This window comes from Cibotium barometz, chromosome 25, assembly GCF_041138505.1.
Source record: "Cibotium barometz isolate CiBa-2024 chromosome 25, ASM4113850v1, whole genome shotgun sequence".
Classification (NCBI taxonomy): domain Eukaryota; kingdom Viridiplantae; phylum Streptophyta; class Polypodiopsida; order Cyatheales; family Cibotiaceae; genus Cibotium; species Cibotium barometz.
Window position 1 is genome coordinate 27,092,012 of NC_141070.1, and position 24,312 is coordinate 27,116,323.

At 42.4% G+C, this 24,312-nt stretch overlaps 1 protein-coding gene across 2 annotated transcripts in view; it reads left to right on the forward strand.

Moving 5' to 3' along the window:
• The window catches only part of LOC147624423 (uncharacterized), a 41,265-nt gene extending 18,746 nt beyond the window's left edge, over window positions 1–22,519 (forward strand). Inside the window, exons 4-11 of one of the 2 annotated variants that reach the window (XM_086819416.1) lie at window positions 7,660–7,699; window positions 8,367–8,555; window positions 15,917–15,975; window positions 16,053–16,090; window positions 16,210–16,273; window positions 16,516–16,569; window positions 21,790–21,888; window positions 21,990–22,519. In XM_086819416.1, the coding sequence (XP_086675542.1) occupies window positions 7,660–7,699; window positions 8,367–8,555; window positions 15,917–15,975; window positions 16,053–16,090; window positions 16,210–16,273; window positions 16,516–16,569; window positions 21,790–21,888; window positions 21,990–22,040 (594 nt within the window). In that variant the 3' untranslated portion in view covers window positions 22,041–22,519. The remainder of the gene's footprint in view (window positions 1–7,659; window positions 7,700–8,366; window positions 8,556–15,916; window positions 15,976–16,052; window positions 16,091–16,209; window positions 16,274–16,515; window positions 16,570–21,789; window positions 21,889–21,989) is intronic. The other variant, XM_086819417.1, reaches the window with a different exon arrangement.
• Window positions 22,520–24,312: the final 1,793 nt, after the last annotated feature.

Here is a 24,312-nt window from a genome sequence, read left to right on the forward strand (position 1 = left end):
TTAGCAGACCTCTTGTCCAGACATTAAGACATTATGTTTGGGGACGATCTTCTGCCCAGTCTCCCCCCATCGCGTCCTCAGGACCATCATATCGATTTGGTCCCTGGATCAGATCCTCCTAGCAAGTTCCCCTATTGTCTTTCCACCCTCAAAGGTTCAAGAGATCTTGGATTGGGACATCTCTCAGACCGCCCAAGAGATCCGTTCTTTCGTAGATCTTTGTCAAGCCTACAACACCCATGTTCACCAGTTTTCCAACCTTGCAGCACCTCTCACCGACTTGCTCAAGGGAGTGAAGACTCCTCGACAAAAAGTCTCAGTCATAGGCAAGGCGCTTGATGCATTCCGTGTGTCAAATCCCCATAGGATCTCCTCGTAGAACGCTCCTGGAACAAGACTCAAAACTTGCAAACCAACCATACAAACATGAGGGGGTGCAAGCTTGACTCACCTCCCAACCTTGACAGTCGTGGGCAAGCCCACAAGTCTTGGCTGTCCCCACCGAGCCACGAGCTGAGCTAACTAGATGAATGTACCGACCAATCTCTACCTCGTGACGTCCCATACCGCCACGAAGCTACCCTTGCGGGCCTCGAGACTGTTGCTGGTCTCGACTGCATAAAGTAGGTGCACGTCTGCACTTGATCTAGGCTCCTGACCATAGAGCTCTCACAAAGACACGCAAGACTCTATATCACTAATGACTAACCTTGGCCATCCTTTTATAGGCTCTTGGCCGGTCATCGGGCGTCCACACTTGGGTGCCCGCCCGTCCATACTTGGGTGTCCGCCCGTCCATACTTGGGTGTCCGCCCGTTAGTCTATCCCTAACTCAGCTCGCTAATCAGCCTGCCTAGCTCCAAGCTTCCCCAACCTCGAAGCTAGTCTTGTGTGCGTGTAGCACACGGTAGATACACACTGTGCACATGACACCACCGAGCCATGAGCTGAGCTAACTAGATGAACGTACCGACCAATCTCTACCTCGTGACGTCCCATACCGCCACGAAGCTACCCTTGCGGGCCTCGAGACTGCTGTCGGCCTCGGCTGCATAAAGCAGGTGCATGTCTGCACTAGATCCAGGCTCCTGACCATAGAACTCTCACAAAGACACGCGAGACTCTATATCACTAATGACTAACCTTGGCCACCCTTTTATAGGCTCTTGGCCGGTCATCAGGCGTCCATACTTGGGTGCCCGTCCATTAGTCTATCCCTAACTCAGCTCGCCAATCAGCCTGCCTAGCTCCAAGCTTCCCCAACCTCGAAGCTGGTCTTGTGTGCGTGTAGCACACGGTAGATACACACTGCACATGACACCGTGCACACACTGCACATGACACCGTGCACTCCAGAAAGCTGCCTCAAAAGCGCTTGTTTTGAAGTTAGCATCTTGGGATGAACCTTTTCAAGTCATTATTACTGAGGCAAGCAATGTAGCCATAGGTGCAGTTCTCCAGTAGGACAATAGACTCGTGGCCTACTATAGTCGAAAGTTGGATGTCGCCGAAAAGAAATTTTCGGTTTATGACAATGAGCTTTTGGGCGTGATCACAGCGCTCAAACATTGGAAGCCTTTTCTTTATGGACAGGTCTTCACAGTCAAAATAGGCCACCAAGCACTTAAGTGGCTTCAAACCATGCCAAGTGCCTAGTGGAGTGATCGGCAGACCAGATGGAGTTAGCTCTTCCAACAATTTGGAGGAATGATCGAGTACATCCCTGGAAAGCATAACCCAGCAGATGCTCTTAGTCGAAAGGTCAGCATCCAGGCAGTGCAGAAGTCTACCATTCTTAGATGGCATGAAAGACCAGCATGTCGACTCCCCTGAGTTTGGTACTAAGTACAATTTGGCCCTCACTTCTGAGCTTGGTCATTATTCAATGCAGAACGGTTGGTTGTTCTTCAAGAACTGTCTCTGTGTCATTCGAGAAAAGTGATCAGCTCTTCTCCATGATGCCCATGACTCCGTAGTTAGAGGACATAGAGGTATCAATAGTACCCTCAAGAAATTAGAACGGTAATTTTATTGGCCAAAAATGAGTTGTGATGTATATTCACATGTTCAAGCCTGTAAGATTTGTCAAAAAGTTAAGGTTTCACATACAAAGAAGGTTGGGTTACTTAAACCTTTGCCTATCTCCGACGGACCTTTCATTGATATATCTATGGACTTTGTAGAGCCTCTACCAGCATCCATCGGATCCCGTGTCAAATCCCCATAGGATCTCCTCGTAGAACACTCCTGGTACAAGACTTGAAACTTGCAAACAAACCAAACAAACATGAAGGGGGTGCATGCTTGACTCACCTCCCAACCTTGACAGTCGTGGGCAAGCCCACAAGTCTTGGCTGTCCCCACCGAGCCACGAGCTGAGCTAACTAGATGGACGTACCGACCAACCTCTATCTCGTGATGTCCCATACCGCCACGAAGCTACCCTCGCGGGTCTCGAGACTGCTGTCGGCCTCGGCTGCATGAAGCAGGTACACGTCTGCACTAGATCCAGGCTCCTCACCATAGAGCTCTCACAAAGACACGCGAGACTCTATATGACTAACGACAAACCTTGGCCACCCTTTTATAGGCTCTTGGCCGATCATCGGACGTCCACACTTGGACGCTCGCCTGTCCATACTTGGGTGCTCGTCTGTTAGTCTATCTCTAACTCAGCTCGCCAATCAGCATGCCTAGCTTCAAGCTTCCCCAAACGTCGAAGCTAGTCTTGTGTGCGTGTAGCACACGGTAGATATACACTGTGCACAATTTATCTCTTAGAGTATTTAATTATTCATTTATCAAATACTCATAGAATTTAAACATAGGATTTAAGAGAATTCTAATTTTGATATAAATTTTTTTAATGCATCTATTTATGCATCAAAATCAACTTTAATGGAAATAACACTTTTATAAAAAAAAATCCTTTTATGTATCTATTTATGTATAAAATCAAATTTAATAGGAATAACACTTTTAAAATAAAAAGAATTTCTTTATGCATCTATTTATTCATAAAAATTAATTTTTATAAGAATAACGCTTTTATGATAAAAAAATTTCCATTATGCATCTTTCTATGCATAGAAATTAAATTTAATAAGAATAAGAGTTTTGTAATAAAAAAATTTCTTTTATGCATCTTTCTATGCATAGAAATTAAATTTAATAAGAATAACACTTTTGTAATAAACAAAATTCCTTTATGCATCTTTCTATGCATAGAAATCAATTTTAATAAGAATAACACTTTTGTGATAAAAAAATTCCTTTATGCACCTTTCTATGCGTAGGAATCAAATTTGATAAGAAAGACACTTTTATAATAAAAAAATTTTCATTATGTATCTTTCTATGCATAGAATTTAAATTTAATAAGAATAACACTTTTATAATAAAAACAATTTCCTTTATGCATCTTTCTATGCATAGAAATTAAATTTAATAAGAATAACAGTTTTATAATAAAAAAAATTTATTTATGCATCTTTCTATGCATAGAAATTATATTTAATAAGAATAACACTTTTATAATAAAACAAATTCCTTTATGCATCTTTCCATGCATAGAAATTAAATTTAATAAGAATAACACTTTTATAATAAAAAAATATCTTTTATGCATCTTTCTATGCATAGAAATTACTTTTAATAATTAATATCAGTGATATCCATGCATATTCATAGGTGAATATGTACATGGAGTATTTAGAATATTTCTTTTAGATGAAAAAATGGTGGGAATTACTCTTTTGGAATAACATAAAAACAAACTTTCTTTTCCACAAAATTTTGAAAAATTTTGCCATAGCCTCCTTTGTATGGCTGACCATTTCTCATTTTTATTTTTCTTTATTTAACTTAAATTAACCCAAATTAGATTTATAGAACTCTAATCTACATAGTTTTCTAAATTCAAGAGAGTAAACAATAAGAAAAATAGTGGACACTTGGCTACATAAGTGGCAAGTCCATTTTCAATTTCATCCATATGACGATGGAAAAAAGATCCAATTAGCAGCTGGTTTCCTCTTAGGCAAAGCTTTGCTTTGGTGGAAGGAACTCAACCCTAAACCAACGACTTGGGCACAATTCGAAGACGTCTTCAAGAAAGAATTTCTCAAGAAAGAGGATGACTATGATGTTGTTGCCCGGTTTACTACTTTAACCATGACCTCGCAGAACCTCACTTATGAGGTCTATCTCTAGAAATTTAGGGACTTGCAGATGAAAGCTACGAAGATGGATTCCACTACTCTTTTGGGTTTCTTCGTAGCCGATTTACCCGACTCATACTGTTTATAGGTTAAAAATAACAAATGCAAAACTTTAGACGAAGCCATTCATTCCGCTCGTATCTATGATGATACAATGGTCTCTTTCAAGTCTAAACCGGTTACTGAGCAGGGGAACAAGCATAAAAGAAAGTTCTCTGCATCAATGGCTAGCACGAGTGAAGGAAAGTCTTCAGACCAACCTTCAAAGAATTCAACTTCGACACCAGCGAAGAAGAAACGTCTCCTTAAGGCTTTGAAACTCAAGAAGGAGGAACGTTGCTTCATCTGCGAAGAAAAAGGACATATGCGTAACGAGTGCTCGAAGCAAAAGGGTGCAAAGACCAACGTAGGACCCAAGCCAAACGCAGCTAACCAGTTGTCTTTGACAGGTACGTCAGTTACTGTACTTTCTCGCTCTAGTGCATGTTCTGATTGTCTGTTCAACTCTAAAGTTTTTGGCTTACATGATCTTCTCCGAGTTTATGGAGAAGTGAATGGCCATAGAATCCACATTCTTCTAGACCTTGGCAGCTCACAGAATTTTGTTAATTACAAACTTGTGCAAAAATTGAGTCTTGACACAACACCCAGTGATGATACCTATGAGGTACGCCTACCTGCGGGTCGGCAAGTATGGGATCGAAAGGTGGAGACGCTACCGATCCGGATTCAGGACTACAAAGATACTCTGGAATGGTATATTATGCACCTAGAACATGTAGACTTGTTATTAGGGATTGAGTGGTTTAAGACTCTTCAAGTCCAGATAGATTGGTCTAGTCATATTTTTTCTTTTGAACATAGGAACACCCAGTATAGTATCTTAGGTGATTGTATACATCCCTCTCAGGGATCTCTTGTAAATACAGTTGATTTTGGTAATATAATGGATTCTTCTTTGTATACTGCTTTCCATTGTGTATTGATTTCACTTTTTTCATTTCTCATACTTTCTATGGATATCAATGAATTAAGTGTATTTGAAACAACTCGAAGATTATTTGAGGATGGGCCAGATCCGTCCAAGTAAATCACCTTGGGGTGCACCTGTGTTGCTTAGGAGAAAGAAGAACAGCACCTGGAGAATGTGTATAAATTACAAGAGATTGAACAAGCTGACAATTAAGAACCGTTATCCTCTCCCTAGATCAGATGACGTGATTGACTGGTTAGCAAGAGCGAAATATTTCACGAAGATAGATTTACGTACTGGCTATCACCATATACGTATTCATGAAAGGCATGTTGAAAGAACCGTCTTTCGGACTACGTATGGCCATTACGAATTTCTCGTATTACCTTTTGGGTTAACCAATGCTCCACTCACTTTCCAGCAACAAATGATGAACGATCTTTTTCGTGAACATTTGGAAAAATTTGTGGTTGTGTTTCTGGATGATATTTTGATATATAGTCGTACTCTTGAGGATCACGTTAGACACCTTACGATTGTCTTAACTATTTTAAGACTGAATCGACTATATGCTAAATTAAGTAAATGTGAGTTTTTCATGACAGACATCATTTACTTGGAACACAAAATCATTAGAGATGGATTGAGCATTGACTATGACCGAGTTCAAAAGGTTCTGGCCTGGCCTATACCCGAACAGTGAAACAACTTCGTTCTTTTCTTGGTTTTGTTGTTTTTTTCGGAAATCCGTGCGGGAGTACTCTCAGCTCAACTCGCCAATCAGTCTGCCTAGCTCCAAGCTTCCCCAAACCTCGAAGCTAGTCTTGTGTGCGTGTAGCACATGGTAGATACACACTGTGCACATGACATACTCCCCTTCCTCTAAGAGCTCACTCCTGAGCTCACTAAAAAGCCAGGGTAATCTCTCTGAAGAGTAGTCAATGTCTCCCATGTAGCATCCTCCTCAACACGATCCTTCCACTTGATCTTGTATTCCGTGATAAGCGTATTACGCAATCTTCTGTCACGAAATCCAAGAATCTTTTCAAGTTCATGTGGAGCAAATGTCATGTCCTCGACATCTATGATTTCTTGAGGAGTAACTAACTGGTCTGTTCCACCCAGTACTTCCTTAAGTCTACTGACATGAAATACAGGATGAACTTTCACATGAGAAGGCAAATCCAATTCATATGCAACTGAACTAATCTTTTGGACTATCCACACCTCTCTATCCCGGGAACAATTTCACTACCAACCTGGGTGGCATGAGAACGCGGTCACCATTAGGAAGGGATGTATGTTAACCACTCCGTAGGGTTACATAGTTTCACCCGCTCGACCTATCGTAAGGTGCTTTGCCATCTTAGCCATCCGTACGCACACTTATCTTTTGCAAGGCGGCATCGGAACATATAAAGTGGCCTTACCTTGAGCTTAATGTCAAATAGGGAAACTCTAAGGACTTCGTGTACATACTTGCTCAAGGCTAGTAAGAGAGTCCAGACCATTTTTAAGTTTTGCCGGCCTAGTGTAAAAGCTACACTTGTATATAAGTCATTTTCGACACTAAGCAATACACAATCATTCCTTTGCAATAGAATACTTGTGAGCTCCCCTTCTTCTCTACTCTTGCTTGCTTGTATGCTATTGGATTCATGCATGTTAGATAGATGCTTGCTTGAATAGGTTTACTTGTAGGTTTCCCTCTTGCATTAGCTTCTTCTTTTTTTCCCGCTTTTTATGAGATAGAAGTATTGCAAAGGACCGTTTCTTTTTGCCTCCATCTAGGCATAGAGAGCTCTACCTTCACTCCATTGGAGGATGCGATGGACGAGCTAGTGTAGTGTGCACCCACATTGGGAAGTTGCAATTGTGGCTTTAAGGTAAAGTCCAACGACACATGCTTCGGCAAGGCTATGTTGACTTGAACACCTAGTCTGTGAATTTATTCATGATTTGGTTTTTTCATGACTAATGATGCCATGCTTGAGACGGTGAAGGACTATCTGCGAGGGTATCAAGCTTTCCTCTTTGTCGATAACTTTTGGTTGGTGGTCCCCATTTCATGTTTGGTTGAAATGCACTAGAGAATTGCAACTTAGTAACTATTACTCCATACTTTAATTATTTTATCCTCCACACGTTAATGCACTTTTAGGGGCTTACTAAGCTTGGTGTGGGATCCAAGAACTAACCAAAACACGATTCTACAAAATCTTAGGTTTTCAAGTTGTCTTGACAAATAGACTTGGATTTGTGATCTTTGCAATTAAAGTATTAAGGAAAATGTGAATGCATGTCATTTTGAATCAAAATGTCAGCGATATACTAGCAGCCAATATATTTACATTTTAGTAGATTGGGCATCTTCTGATTTAATATTGGCTTTTGTCTAATATAATGACTTAATATATATTGGCTGTGTCTAACATAATGAATGGAAATATATGGTTGTTTTTGTAGGTTGGGGCTTGTTTGGTAAGTCAAGACAAGGTTATCCTTGGTAAGTTCTGCATAAATTATTACTTCCTTTGTTACTGTTTGTTGTAGCTTGGACTTTTATAAGTGTAAGCTTGTACACTATCTAGGTCTATCATTTAGCTCATGCATCAGCTCCCTTGAGACTCATTTGCATGCGTCATGTCTACTGGGGAATGCTAGGGCTAGGGTTAGCAGACATCAGGTCATTTGGGAGTCTTGACAATGAAGGGGCAAAGGCCTGGGGTGTTTTGAGATAGGTACAAATGACAAAATCCTGAGGCATTAGTGTACAAAGTTGCTGGGGTCAGAACTTATGGAGGAAAACTTGCAGTCAAGGAGCATGAAAATCAGACCAGCAAAGGAAAATATGCAGCATGGCGATCGAGCAGTTGAGGAACTCAAAGAGCGGCTAGTAGATCACTGCTATGAGTCCCGTGTGTTGTCGTCTAGGCTGACTACCAATGCCTTGGCCTCACACAAAATAAGGATGAGGGTTCTTAAACCTTTGATTGCAATGCATTGCTTTTTGTTGTGATCTCTTTTCAAGTTTCAATGAATAAATAATTTATTTTATTATTATCATTTAACTATGTTTGCTAGCCATTCTATAAGTGTTATATTTATATTTGATAATAATAATGTAATGCATCTTCGACCCCCCCTACAATGCTGGTTGACCTGTTTTGCAGGAAGTTGGGCAGCATTTTGGGCGGCCATGCCAGTTGTCACCTGGCATGGTCACCGAAGCATCAAAATACAGGTTGCTGCAAAAGCACAACGCGCATGTGCAAAAAAAAAAAGTTTTGAAAAAAAGTGGTGTGGCGTTGATGATGTGGCATTGACATGTGGCAAGATAGTAGCGCATGGTTACCTTACAGGTTTGGAATAATGCGAGTAGCTTTTGGAAAGCAAAAGATTAAAAGCTTTTTAAATACTAAAAAGAGAGGAGCTTTTATTATTATAAAAAGATGCTTTTTGGACTATAAGTGAGTTTTAAAGCACTTTTCTCAAGTGCTTTTGGGCAAGAACTATAAATTCAGCTATTCTCTCATTGTTGAGGCATGTAAAAAGACAAGATAGCTCTCTAGCTCTAAGAACTTGTACTCAAGACTCCTCCAAGGAGTTTTATCTAATATAACTCGGAGGGGGGGGGTCAGCCCAAGGCTATTTCGATCCCTAGTGTGGTGTATTCTTTCTCTACTTTTTCTCTTTTGTTTATTTTTAGATTTTCTTAAGGTTTTACTTGTGAAATTGTTGTTTCTTGAAGATAAGCTAAGTACCTATGCCATAGTCCTCACAAAGGCCTGTTTCAGTGGTATTAGCGAAGGTTATATCTCTCTCCTAGGAGGGATAATGATCTTTACACGTGGTGCTTTTTGCTTTTTCTTCAACCAATGGGAAGTACTTACCACCGAGAAGACTCAAGAACCCACATGGTCAAAGAAACTATGACCAATTTGGACACTATTCTCCAAGATCCTGACTTGATGAGAATTTTTGAGCAACTATCTAAGAAGATTGAGCAAATGAAGAAAGGGGATGAGCAACCAACAAAGGAGGATGCGGCTGAAAATCAAAAGTCTTCATCAAAGAGGTATCCCTTAAAGAGATTACCTAGTGCTCCACCTTCTCGTGGAAGGAAGAGGAGCCATTCCAAATCAGCCCACTCTCATTGTGGAAAAAGTTGACATGGTTGGAAAAGATCTAGGAGCCCATCTTCTTCATCAAGCCTTTCATCTTCCTCATCTTCTTCTTCTTCTTCTTTTTCCCCTTTTAGGTCACCGTCTCCACGGCATGGAAAGAAAGGGAAGAGAGGTAAACACAAAGCTAAGGAATTCAAAGGAGGAGGAAGGATGGTGCGGTTTACACCATATGATGGAGCTTATGGTTACACATGCAAAGCCCTCACTTTTATTCACTAATTTGATATTGCTTTTGGTTTTGAAAACTATTGAGAGTCATCCAAGATTTGCATGGCTAGTTTACATCTTACGGAGACAGCTAATGCATGGCGGGGTGCACTCATGGTTGAGGGAACATTTCCCAAGAAATGAAAAGACTTCAAAAAGCAGTTTTATGATTGGTTTTTTAAATGAAAAGACTTCAAAAAGCAATTTTATGATTGGTTTTTACGCATTGATCCATATGAATGAGCTTCAGAATATGAGAAGCCCGATGAGTAGCCTCATGAGGAAAGGCATCTCGGTGTTGCTTGCCATGAAGACAAGCCACACAAGTGGAGTGAGGATTTCAATAGTGGAAGACCCTCGATCATCTACTGAGAAGACAGTAGCAGAGAAGTATAATTCTGATGCCCATAGCAAGCATGCCATAAATCTGTATCCACATGAGCTACCAAGGCATGATAGTTGTGAAGAAGTTGCAGTAGATGAGATTGGGACTCATTCAAAGAGCCATCAAAGTACTTCAATTGATAAAGACGGTAGACCACCTTCCTAGATACCTGTGGCAACAATCTGCAAGGTACGGTGTTGATGATCTCAAGAACGGAACTCTCGAAGTAAACACCATATCCTCCTTTCTCCATAATCTGAAAAACTGAGAGGAGATTGCTAGAGAGCTTGGGAACATGAAGCACATCCTGGATGGTAGAAGGATGGCTCGGGGAAGAATTAAGTTGCACATTACCAACCAAAGAGGCCTCCAAGTTGAAAGCATCACCAATGGACACACTGTCGAAGAGATGGGACGAATGTCATGAAGAATTTGCCCTTGCAGACTACTATCCAAGGAGGAGCCAGGTACTTTATGCTTATTATTGATGATTACTCACGCAAAGTTTGGGTTTATCTCTTGGCAAGCTTTCTTCCGCTTCCGAGAGTGGGTGACTGTGGTTGAGACTGCAACCACACAGAAGGTTCGACAAGTCCTTTCGACAGTGGAGGAGAATTCATCTTCAAAGCCTTTCATAATTTTTGCTCACAGAAAGGTATAAGCCATCAATTTTTCACACCTTATACTCCTCAAAATAATGGTGTGGTTCTTCTGATCTTCCTTCCTCTTTCTGGAGAGAAGCTGTGAGCACTGTTGTTTACATTATCAACCGTTCTCCTACAAAGGTGGTTTCTCATATGATTCCAGAGGAGGCTTTTACTGGACAGAAACCTTCCGTCTCTCATTTCAAGGTTTTCGGTTGTGATGCCTATGTTCATATCCTTGGTTTACCAAATGGATGTCAAGTCTGCCTTTCTTAATGGTGACTTAGATGAGGAGGTGTATGTTGAACAACCTCAAGGTTTTCAGGTTCCTGGACATGAGGGTAAGGTGTATAGATCGCACAAGGCCCTTTGTGGTTTGAAACAGGCACCCAAGGCGTGGTATGATAAGATCGATGTCTTCTTTCTTTCCCTTGGATTCAAGAGATGCTTTGCAGACAAAAATCTCTATGTCTTTGCTCAGGATGCTTTGCTATGTTTGATTATCTCATATATTGATGATTTATTGATCACTGGCTCACATCTTGCCAAGATTAAACAGCTTCTGCCACCAAATGTATTGAGGTCCACTTTCACTTCGTTTGGAGTTGGTCGTCGACGGCATCATTACACTGGAGTATTGTCCTTCTAAGGACAACTTTGTTGATCTCTTCACCAAACCTCTTCCTCGAGAGCTCCTTACCCGTATGGGAGTTGGATCTCCGTGCTGGAGCTGAGAGGAGGTGTTGGACATGTCATCTCTAGCTCTCTTTTACTCCATTTTATGTCCCTTTTTATCCAGATATTTATCTGATGACGTTAGGGATTTTTCCCATATTTTTTCACTATTTTATAGCTTATTTTTAGGCATTTATCACTTTTGCTACGATCATGTGCCTTTTGCTACTGGCTGATTGCTCTCCAAGAAATGTTCATAAGCATGATCATTGTGCCTTCATATTTATTCAATACTTTCAGTTCTTGGCTCAAGTGTTGGATCTCTCTTGGTTGTCTACTCTCTTGTGTGATCTCTATTTGCTTCCGCTTCATATTCACATATTCTCACATGCCCAAGTCTATCGTTGGTGATCAAGATCCCAGGACCACCAGTTTGTTTTGGAGAGCATTGTTTGATAATATGGGGACGAAATTGGATTTTTCTTTCTCATATATCCACAGACAGATGGCCAGAGTGAGATAGCGAATTCAACCATATTGGATTTGTTGAAGTGCTATGTGGAAGAACAAAAAACGGAGTGGGAGAAGTATCTTCCACTAGTAGAGTTTGCCTACAACAATACAGTGCATAGTTTCATAGGAAAGGCATCGTTTGAGGTTGTTTATGGCAAAGTTGTACTACCACCGCTTCTAAGGACTAAGGATGAGGTCTTTGCAGTAGATGCATATGTCAGAGATTTGGATATGGCTTTTGCACAGGTGTGGACAGCCATAGAGAGGTCAAGGGCTAAGCAGAAAAAGGTTGTGGGTAAGCATAGAAGGGCGGTGGAGTACAAGAAAGGTGATTGGGTATTGTTGAAGTTTGAGAAAGCAAGGCTTCACAAGAAGAAGGGCAAAGAGAAGGTTTATCCTAAGTTGTTCAACAGATACTATGGACCTTTCCAAATATTGGAAAAGATCAACAATGTGGCTTTTAAACTAGTATTACCCGATTATTGGAGGATTCACAATGCTTTTCATGTGAGTCTCCTAAGAGCTTATAAGGGTCCTGAACCTTTGGAACCAATGAATGAGGATCCACGAGAAGTTGAAGAGCTAGAGGAAGTTCTTCAACGAGAGCAGATTGTCTTTCATAAGGAAAGAAGAGGATTGCATGGCAAGGTTACTAGAAAGTACCTTGTTAAGTTCAAGAATTATTCGGCTATGGATGCCAAGTGGGTGGATGAGAACTTCTTTGCGCAGTATCCTAGATTTTACAAGCATATCAAGAAGATTTTTAGTTGAGGACAACTGATTAGAAGTCGGGAGGATGTCATCGGACTTTGTATTTTGACATCCAAGGAACCGAGAACCAAGGAGAATGCTCAAGATTTATATTTCATTGCAGGGGATAAGTGTTCTAGAACTCGAGGAGGGTTGTCCAAGTTATATCCAAAAGGAGTAACTTTGAGATTGAACAACACTAATCTTTTGTACAAGAGTCATGGGACTAGCCATCTCATGGAGACATTGTTTATCAGTGAAGGAAATCAAAACTGAGTACATGGATATGAATACTGTTAGTCTACCATAGTTAGAGAGTGGCATGGGTAGTTGGACTACAGTAAGAACTGGTGTAAAAACCAAGGAATCGGTGTCAAAACCAAGGAACTGTATGTGCATTCATTTGTTTATTTGATTTATGTTTGTGAGCATATTTGTGTGTGTGCCATGGGTTGGGGACGCCTGGTTAAACCCAAGGACAAGCATGTGTACACGTGTTTGTTTCTGTGATTTATGTTTGTGAGCATATTTGTGTGTGTGCCGAGGGTCGGGGACGCCCTGTTAAACCCAAGGAGGACAAGCATGTGTGCACGTGTTTGTTTCTTTTGAGATATAACGGGTGCGTGTTGATCGTGACAGGAAGAGATTCATGTTGGGAGACTCCTTTCTGAGCGCGACTCTAGAGGTGCAAGGGATGGGAGTATTTACTAGAGAGGTCAAACCCAAGGACACTATGTGTGAAGGGTGAAAACCGTGAGAGCAAGATGCTCCCCAAAGCCAAGCACAAGAGAAGAGGAGGACATTCCGCATGGAGAACCATGTCTCAAGAGCTAGAGAGAGAAGAGCTAAGCCCATAAAAAAAGGCAGAGAAAAGCAAGACCTAATAGTTGAGGACAACTGTTTAATAAGTTGGGGGGATGTCATTGAAGCATCAAAATACTGGTTGTTGATATGCAAAAATGCAATGCACGCGCACACGGGAAAAAAAAAATTTAAAAAAATAAAAATAAAAAATTAAAAATAAAATAAAATAAAATTAAAAATAAATAAATAAAGAAGTATAAGTATAAGTATAAGTATAAGTATAAGTATAAGTGCTGATGACATGGCGATGGTGACGTGGCAAGATAGCAATGCAAGGTCACCTTACAACCTTGGAATGATGCAACTAGCTTTTGGAAAGCAAAAGATTAAAAGCTTTTTAAATACTAAAAAGAGGAGAACTTTTATTATTGAAAAGATGCTTTTTGGACTAAAAGGAAGTTTTAAAGCGCTTTTCTCAAGTGCTTTTGGGCAAGAACTGTAAATTCAGTTATTCTTTCAGTGTTGAGACATAAAAAGACAAGAGAGCTCTCTAGCTCTAAGAACTTGTACTCAAGACTCCTTCAAGGAGTTTTATCTAATATAACTCGGAAGGGGGGAGCAGCCAAGGCTATTTCGACCCCCAGTGTGGTGTCTTCTCTCTCTACTCTCTCTCTTTTGTTTATTTTCAGATTTTCTCAAGGTTTTACGCGTGAAATTGTTTTTTTCTTGAAGATAAGCTAAGTACCCCTTACAAGGGCCTATTTCACCTAGCAAGTCATGGGCGGGCGGTGCGGGCTGGTTGGGCCAGACACTGGACATTTATGGGCAGCCCAGTGTGTACTCATGTGTAGGAAAATACAGGTCATGGAGCTAGCAGACCAGCCCCCTCCTATCCCTGTTTATAGGGAAATTGGTTTATTGCTCATTATCTCACATTTTGGGGACTTCTCTATCAAAAACACAGGTGCAAGGATGGGCTGAACCAGATCTGCAGCCAGCTTTTGCTAAAGGGGACTGCCGCCTACTGCAGTTGGGCTGAGATGTAAATTGTAATAGAGATCAATTCTTTGGCTTTCATCCCGGCAATTGGACAGCCATACATCTGCAATTGGAGATGGGAAGTGGATCAGCTGCTAGTGTTTGCTGAGATCTGGGATCTACTGCGGGGCCTACTTTTGAGATTGGTCTACCTTTTGGGATTACCTTTTGTACGGATGAAACATTCAATTGTATTTCTTTGCGTTAAGAGTAGAGTAGGTTACTTGTGAATTGTTGTGTTGAAGTCTGCCACTATACATTCTATCTCTACACTTGCATTGCACTAGTGGTCTTACATTTGGTATCAGAGCCTAACCTTTTTTAAGCTGGATTTGTGCTCCAAGGGTGGGATGTGTGGATGCTCTATAGTTGGGAACCACTGTGAGTTTGGTTTGAGAGCAGATAGCAGAAGGAGGTTTTGGCTGTGGGCTAGACAGTTTTTGATAAAGTTCATGCATAGTGGATTCATTGATGCAGAGTGCCTTAAGAAAACCTTTTCTTAGGACCAGTCTTTCGCTATATGAGCCTACAAGAAGCTTTGATTGATCCACCCATACTTGAGATACTGCATAGATATCATCAGACTCAAAGGCTTCTTATGCTCTGTTCTTGTTCTCATTGTTGTCACTCACAGTATTCTTTCAAAGCAAGAATAGGAGCATTTTTTTGTTTTGCAAGAATAGTGGAAGATTTTGAGAACTCGTCAAAGCAAGCTAGAGAGACAAGTACCAGTCAGAAGAGCTACGGGAATGGCTAGTGCAGCAATTGTTTCAATCAACATCAGAAGATTCAATTCCTACTTCAACTAAGATAAGGGCGTAGGTGGAGATGAGGATGACTCTGCTCCTCACTGTTCCAAAATAAGCAAGAGCAGATGCTACATGCCTCAGCCCCATTCATGGCCCAGGCCTTTTCTAGTGAGAGGTGCACCATCTTGTCTCTCATAGACACCCAAAGATTAGCTTGCCCCCGAACTTGGGCAATTTCTGCAACTTTCAATAAAAAATGGACTCTGCTAGCAACATGGTCAAGACGCTATGTAACCAACCATCCCACTTCCTTGGATAAGGACCCCTCTTTTGTCCCTCTTCACTAGAATTGCAGGATCACAAGCTTTACATCATGAAGTTTTTCCTAGATTCCTGAGCCATCCCTACCCTTGTGCCATAAACACCTAACCAGCTAGGAGTGTGGAAAGTTGTGCAGGGAGTGTATGGAACAGGGCTAGGGGTGTAAAGAGTGGGATAGCGAGAACGATTTCTTGGACTGGCGCTGTGTTTGTATGGTTGCTTCTTTTGTCTTTCCTATAGAAGGTCAAGCCTACCTTTTAACCTTTGCATGCAAATGCATGTAGCACTTGCTTGTGAAAGTTTGACCTTGGAGGAGGTAGAATCTTGCCTTTATTGTTCTAAGTTAAAATTTGAAGAGCTTTCAAAGTATTTTAAGAATAAAAGACGACATTGTTTTTTTATGTTGTTGATTGTAAAAGGGTTTTTGGACTTCTATATATGTCTATGCAGGGATTGGTTATAATGGATTTCCTAGGGGCTGCTCTGATGATTCACTTCCATGGGCAAAGGTATTTTCATTGCTTGAAAACAATTTTGCATTCTAGCAGCCCATGGTGTTTCTACTTAATGCTGTGCTTTCTTCCAGATGTCAGTTGATGACGATCCGCTGCAAACAAAATATCCGTAAGTGCACAGCACTTGTGTTGGCCCTTGTGACAGAATTTATCTTGAACTTTCAAAATTATGTAGAAAATGGTTTTTCTAGCCATGTTTATACTAGCATTTGTTTTTATTTCATGCAGGTACGTGTGCCATGCAGAAGTTAATGCCATTCTCAACAAGAATCATGCGTCAGCTTGTGGCCAGGTATACACTTGGTGCTACTGTACTCCGATGAGCTTTTGCCTGTAAAGTGATATCCTGCTTCATACCATTAGAGCAAGTTTACTGTTGCTTGCATGGAGTCAGTAGAGGATCCCCTCTGCCTCTGCATCTCCTACTTTGCCCTGCAACAGGAAACTTTTCTGCCTTGAGGTTTTCTTTTTGCTGCAAGTTGTGCAGGCTTTTCTTATGGCTAACATTTTATTCTGCTCATTTTCTTGTCTCAGCGCCTCTATGTGACAATGTTTCCTTGCAACGAATGTGCGAAAATCGTCATTCAGGTTTCTATTACTTTTTCAACTTCAGAGCCTCATTTCATATACATGTGTTTAGAGAGAAGAAAGAAAGAAAGAAAGAAAGATTGTATTAATGTCTCTTTCAAGCCAAAGAGAACTGGCCTATGAGACAAAACCATTTACAATGTATGTGGTATCTCTGAGTATCAGATGGTGCTCAGTGCACAATACAACAATTGGAAGAAAACTGAAAGAAAACTGCTACTGTGAGGTCGGGATGTATGTACATATATAAGGATGGAGCACTAGTGGGGTAAATGCACAACTATATGCTAGGGTGATACAACGATGCTCAATGCAGGCATGCTAGTCAACTCCATCCTGTGGTGAAAGGGGGGGGGGTGTAGTATGTCATACATGTCAGCGCTGCCAGTTGTAATGATATGCAAGATGGCCGCTAGATCAATGGGTCCCGGCTGTCCTCTCTCCTGTAGTCGCCTTTGTTGTCGTACCCGAATGTCCCTGATCATATGTCAATGTCTGTGGGAAGGTCGGTATCCAGGCGCTCGTGGACGTTGCAATGCTCAAATCTCCTCTGCTCTCCTCAAAGTGACCCCTCAGCCCATCACTGTGGGATCTGGCATGGCTGTCTGGAAGAAATCGGTCAGCTGAGTCTGTCGGATTTGGGATCTCCTCTCTTGACTGGAGTAACTGCTCTCTGTGTCGGTATATCTCTAGTAAGAAGCGCCCAAGTACTCGTTGGTCTGATATCTGTAGGATGGACTGAAAAGATGTGTCTGTTCCTTTGAAGAGAGTAGGGTAGGTGGCTCTGATCCCATCATAATATGGACATCTGCATACAAAGTGTGACTCGCTCTCCACATCCTCTTTGCATAATCTGCATAATCTCTCCTCCCGCGGGATGCGGGCTGCTTGTCCAGCCTCAATCTCCAGGGGGTGTGATAAAACTTGGAGCTGTCCAATCACTACTCTCAGAGCATGTGGAAGATATAGATCCATGTAGTGCGGTCTCTGAATGAAACCATCATAAGTCAGCATCAAGAAATGATCTCTGTAGTATGCCATCTTCGTACGGAGAGGCTGTGATGGTGTCACCCATGTGCGCATGATATGTCTCTGAATCAGCTCCTGCCTGATGACTCTATTCCTCTTAGTGTGTGAGAGGGAGAGGTGTGGGGCATGTAGATCATATTGGGTAGGTGGTAATCGGTCCATATCATACCCAAAACTCTAGAGCCACTGGACTACTTGTGTATACCATGAGCGACTGTCCCTTGACTCTGCAAGCTGCGTGGATGCCTCAAAAGCAATGCGCGGGAGTCGGTCCACCGGCATGTCATTGAGTCTGTGCAAGAAACATACTGTCTGACAGAGTGCCTCCACTAGCATTGGTGGTGCAGCAAACTCTGCTCTCACAATGTCATGGGGAACGGATGGCTTGCTACGAACCATCCGGGATAGCAATATGACCTGTGGGCGCTCTATCTGGCTCCATGTGGAGGCTGCCAAGCTTGGTGTCCAAACTGGGGCTGTGTACATCACGGCTGGGGTGACTAAAGTGTCAAAAGCCACCGTTTTGTACGGGGCTTCTGGAAATGTGCCTGATGGCTCTGTCTCTCTAGCATAGCCAAGGCTGCATAGCCTCGGGTGAGTCGATCATGGGCTGCCTGCGTCATAGAGAATCGCCCGGCTCTGCTGGTGAATTTAATCCCCAAATATACATAAGATGTAGATACCTCTACTTGGCTGCCCTCAAACATAAAAACAGATCTCCTCCTCATTGCTGGAAGATCATAACCTTGGTTTTCCCAAGGTTCACTGTGAGGCCTCTGTCTCTGCAGAAAAGCTCTAGAGCCCCTAGATGTTGCTGTAGTCCCTCTTGTGTCTCTGAAATCAGGATAATGTCATCAGCATATAGCATAATATGTCCCTGTGTGTCCGAGATCTACCCGCGGACTCCACCTCCTTGCTGAATATAGTCTGCTACCTCGTCGATGTATAGCCCGAAGAGGGTGGGAGATAGTGGGCATCCTTGCTTCACACCAATGGTGCTAGCAAAGTCTGCAGACATACCTCCTGGGCATCTGACCCTGGCTGCCACATGCTCATAAAGAGCATAAATTCCCCACATCATCTCTGTAGGTACTCCCAGTGTCATGAGTCTCTGAAAGAGCCGCTCTCGAGGAACCGTATCGAACGCTTTGCGGAAATCCCCAGAGCAGCAATGTAAGTACCTGCCCCAGCTCCTGGCCTGCTCAATCAGTATCCTGAGAGTGAAGACATGGTCAATGGTGGAGAAGCCTTGCCGAAAACCTGCCTGTCCAGGGGCTCGGAGACTGTGGGCCTCTTCATAGTGACTAAGCTCTGCCTCTCCAATACTGCCCCATATAATTTGGCCAATGTATGACCAACCATGATAGTCCTGTAGTTGGTTGGGTTCATACGGTCCCCAGCTTTATGTAAAGGCACTACAGTATGCATAGTCCATGTCTGAGGCAACCCTCTGCTAGAGCTCTGTTAAAGAGCCAGGCAATGAAAGGTGACAGAGTCTCTGCTGCATATATAAGGTGCTCTCCCTGGAGGCATGTGTGATCCGCGGCTCTCCCATGCTGTAATCTCCGTGTAGCTCTAGTGACCATCTCGCTGGTGAAGAAAGTAGGGGCTGTGGGGCGTTGCTCTGATGGCTGAGGGTTAGGTGGCTGGGCTGGGATCTGGTATAGTCTCTCCGTGTAAGCATGCCATGTAGCAGGGTCCTCTATTGGTGTGGGTGGGGAAGGCTCCTTGAGCTGGCGCCAGGCCACATCTGCATCCCGGCTCATCAGCAAGTGGTGGATGTCCCAATACTGTGCCTCCTCATATGCCTGTCTCTTACGTCTAGTAAGGGCGGACATCTGTTGTCCAGCCTGGCATAGTGTAATTTGGGCCAGCTCTCTCTGTACTCCCAGTTGTCTGCATAACTGGCGGCACTCATCATCATACCAGCGGTTCTGGGGCATAGTCCTAGAACAGGTGCTCTCCATGCCATGTGTAGTGTGGGGGAAGCTCTCCATGGCTGCTGAATGCAATACTGACCAGCTTGTAAAGCCTCCTTTTCCTGTCTCCATATCTCTCTTTCTTGTTTCCAATTGTCCTCTAGCTTGGTGAACTGCTCCATCATTTGTTTCACGGCCGCGTTGAGGTTGCTGTCCGCCATTTTCTTGTTGGTTTTCACGGCTGTTTCCGGTGTATCCAGCCTGGAATTTTCCATTTTCTTAGTATCTCCCATAGTGGGGGGTGTTCTTGAGTGCTCAGGTCCTTATGGAGGAGGGAAGATGGGGGTGGGAAAGGAGCTCTCTCAGGTGAAAAGAGCTCTCAGTCTGCAGCGCTTCCCACAGTTAAGGGCGGGGTGGGTTAGCACAGAGGGTGGGGCGGTTGGCGCAGAGCCGAGGCGAGGGGGCAGCGAGAGAGAGAGAGAGAGAGAGAGAGAGAGAGAGAGAGAGAGAGAGAGAGAGAAAGTCATATTAACGTCCACGGAATGCCTTGAAGGCATATGGGACCAAAAAGCGGTACCTCACAGTCATTACAATGCACTTCGGGGTGCACTTAGGCACAAGCAAAAGATTAATGAAAACCCTAAGATGATAAACAACTATCTGTGATACAAAAAATGCCAATGGCACATTAGAATGCTAGTCAATTGGGTTTAGGCTTACGGAAGTCCTCGATTATTGCCCTTCCGTCACGGTAGGCTGCCCACTTTCCAGCTTGGCGGGCTGCTCGGACTTTGGCGAGTTCTGCAGTTTTGTTTTTAAGCTGTAGGGGAGTGAGTTCATCAGCTAACCAGAGCCTGGTGCCCTGTAATGATTTGGACTGTCGGAGAACTTGGATCTTGTCCTGTTTATTGTGATATTTCGCATTGGCATGCTTCCCTTTCTTGACAAGAGAGAGAGAGTGGCGGGAGGGGGCTACGAGGAGGGAGAAAGAGATGGCGGGAGGCTGAAAATGCAGGGGGGGGAGGGATGTCGGGGCTCTGAAAACGCAGACGGAGAGAGAGAGAGAGAGAGAGAGAGAGAGAGAGAGAGATGGCGGGACTGAAAACGCAGAGGGAGGAAGAGAGCGTGGGCTGAAGCACAGGCAGTGGGCAGCTTAGGCAACAACGCAGGCAGCAACAACACGATGGGAGAGAGCAGTGCGGGCAGCAGCAGCGTGATGGGAGAGCAGCGCGGGTAGCAGCAGCACGGGAGAGAGGAAGAAGAAGAAGAAGAAGAAGAAGAAAGAGGAGGAGGAGGAGAAGGAGAGGGAAGAAGGTAGAGAGTATTAATGTCTGCAGAAGGCCAAAATGACCTATGAGACACAACACATAATAAAGACCATGCCAGTTTTGAGCTATATCTGTGGTCTAGCAATAGAAAAAAATAATCCTACTTAACTACTAATAAAAAACAATCATCTTGGGGTTTGGACTAATGAAAATTTTCAATGAGAGCTCTTTCCTTACGATAGATTGCGCATTTGCCTTCTTTCCGAGATGCTTTAACTTAGGCTGATTCTGTATTAGTCTGCTTGAGTTGCTTCCTCAGAACCTTGTTGTGAAACTTTGGCAAATACTAGCTTCTTCCAATCAATCATTCACATGGCTTCACCTAGTTGAACATCCGAGTATCCCTCCTCATTTCCATCCATGTTCCATCTTGAGAGAGAGAGAGAGAGAGAATGTATGTAAAGTATGCAAGTAGTGTATTTGTAAGTGTGTATGCATGTATGTATGTAATGTAAGTATGTATGTGTGTATGTATGCATGTAAGGAAGTAAGCATGTAAGTGTGCATATAAGTAAGTATGCATATAAATATGTTTGTATGCAAGCATGCATGTAAGGAAGGGTTTTTGCTTTTAAGTCTGTATCTGTGTCTGTAGCATGTAAGATGTAATCATATATGTATGTAAGTGTTAAGTCTGTATCTGTGTCTGTATGCATGTAAGAATGTAAGATATAATCATGTATGTATGTAAGCATGCATGTGAGTAAGCGTTTGTGCGTGCACGTCTCCAACATAGTTGAAATTGCAATCTTCAGGTTTTTGATTAAATGTGTAAGTAATTTTGTGTTGTGGGAGTACAATCAAATTAGACAGTTCGGAGGAGGTTAAATGGGTTATCCCACATTTAGATTAAACACAGCAAATCATATGGTGCATGAATTTTCTTAGACAACGTGATAATAATTCACCAAGTAGTGTCGTGCATGTGAATGGATTCTTTGCAGGCAGGAGTAGCTGAAGTAGTTTACTTCATTGGCAAGAACTCTTCATCAGATTGTTCATATACTGCATCAAGGAAGCTGCTTTCTATGGCAGGAGTCAAGGTCGGGCTTTTTCAAGCGAGAGGAAGGCTGTCAACTCTGAGGCTATGTTGTGTGTGAGTAAGTAAACCTTAAATAACCTGGTGTGACTGGTTTGATTTTAGGTTTGGCAACATCAACCTGCGCATCAAAAAGTCATCCTGGACTTCAAGTGACAATTGGGATTTTCGGGGACCCATTTTGATGGAGAATATCAAACTCATCCATCAATGATGATGATGTAAAAGCTCATCTATGGTACATAGGCTAGTATATGGCCATTCTCAAGTGTGCGTGGTGGTGTGCTTGGAATCAATTGTAGATTACATGCTTTGCTTTGATCCTTCCTAGTTATCATTAATTTATCATGGTAGTAGAGCCATCTAAGGTTCTGATCCTTCCTAGTTATCATGGTAGTAGAGCCACCTAGGGCTAGGATCATTGTAAATTAGGCTAGGTTTAGAAAGAGATTAGTTACTTCACTACTAGTAGGTGTAGGGTTTATTCCTCTCTCGTCTGTAAGCAAGATCATTAATTCGTTTGATAATCTCGAAAGGTCTACAATACCTTGGCACCATGTTAATAACATGTTGTTTCTCCTTACTTTTGAACCTTCTCTTCTTAGTTCGTAATAGAACATAATCTCCTTTTAAAACCTCTTCTTTCTCCTCTTATTAGCATTATTAATGTATTTTTGTTGAGCACTGCTAGTGGCATCTCGTACATATTTCCATAATCTTTGGTAAATTCATCATTTGCTTTTACTTCATGGGAAAGTCTTGTTGATATTTGCAAAGCTTGCACGTCCACCTGTTGAGAGAGGTGTGTCGTGGGCGAATTGTAAAAGAGGTATCTATTTATCCTAAATTTTTGGTTAAGTGGTTGCATAGGCTTTACATATATCGAGAATAGTACTTTTGGTAATTTTAGTTTGTCCTTTGGATTTTGGATGACAAGCCAATGAGAAATCAACATAGTGCATGGGTTCTCAAATAAAAAGCTTCAAAATGTTGCTACAAAATTTTGAATCTTGATGAGACCACAAATTTCATCAAGTAATGATGTATAAAGATTTACACAATGAATAAGTGAGTGGCGTGTGGTGTCAAGGTCTTCTTATAAGGGATGAATTTTGAATCTTGATGAGACCACAAATTTCATCAAGTAATGATGTATAAAGATTTACACAATGAATAAGTGAGTTGCGTGTGGAGTTGTCAAGGTCTTCTTATAAGGGATAAATTTTGAATCTTGATGAGACCACAAATTTTGGCAAGTAATGATGAATAAAGATTTACTCAATGAATAAGTGAGTTGTGTGTGGAGCTGTCAAGGTCTTCTTATAAGGGATGAAATGTGCTTGCTTATTACTAAAGTAATCCGTCGTAGTCCAAATCATATTGTTTTGACCAATTGTAGTAGCAATTGCTAAAATAAAGCCTATTAAAAATTTCTTCTATGGCATGTTAGGTATTTATAAAAGCATCAACAATCTTGGGGTCTTCTCTTTATAGCTCTTATCTTTTGGTAAGTTATGTATTTAGTAACAAGTAGCCAAATATAGTTCAAGAACATGTTACAAGAAATGTTAGTTTCTCAAGCCTTACATATAACTTACAGCAAGAACGTATTCGCCCATAAGATCAAAGGCGATGGGCCATGCGTTGGGTTGGGTTGCATGTACCCCCCTCGTGGTGGGGGTGAAGTTCTTGGGAATGCGTGTCACCACAGGTGGGGTGGTCTTCACTGTCATCGTCGTCATCTTCTTCCCCTTCGGTGGTAGTAGCAGGTTTTTTTGAGAAGGTCTTGGCTTGGTGACCCTCTTTTGTAGTGAAGTCTTGGGGAAAAGCCACGTGGGAGTCATTGAATTGTATAATGACTATGGTCGCGATGATCTCAAGTTGGTGGAAAATCCGGTTGTACAGCACTAGGACACCTTGGGGAGAGTAGGGTTTGATGGTGTGGCAATAAAGAGCCTTGTAGGCTAGGTAGATGTCTAGCCATCCCTCATGTTCCATAAGGGACTTGGATGAAGCGTACTGATATGGACAAAGGCCAGAGGGCATTGTGAGCTCTATGGAGGCATCTATTTGTGTGGCTTGTCTATGCTCCAGGAGGTGGGCTAGGTGAAGAGGTTGGCAGTAAGAGGATGGATTGGGAGGGTGAAGAGGATGGTGGAGTTGTCGGCTTTGGAGGAAGAGGGTGATGATCAGGATGGTGGAGTTGTCGGCTTTGAAGGAAGATGGTGACGATCAGGTTGATGGAGTGGGGAGGGATTTTGGTGATGAGGCAGGAAAGGGAAGAGGCACGATTATGGGTTCCTTGAAAAAATATGATATGTTGCAGAAGGTGAAGTTGGAGGGCTTGCATGTTGAGCTCTGAGATGTTGGCAGGGTTTTGGGGTGGGTAGGAGAGGGTGGGAAGCTTGGTGGTAGCATCCATCAATGT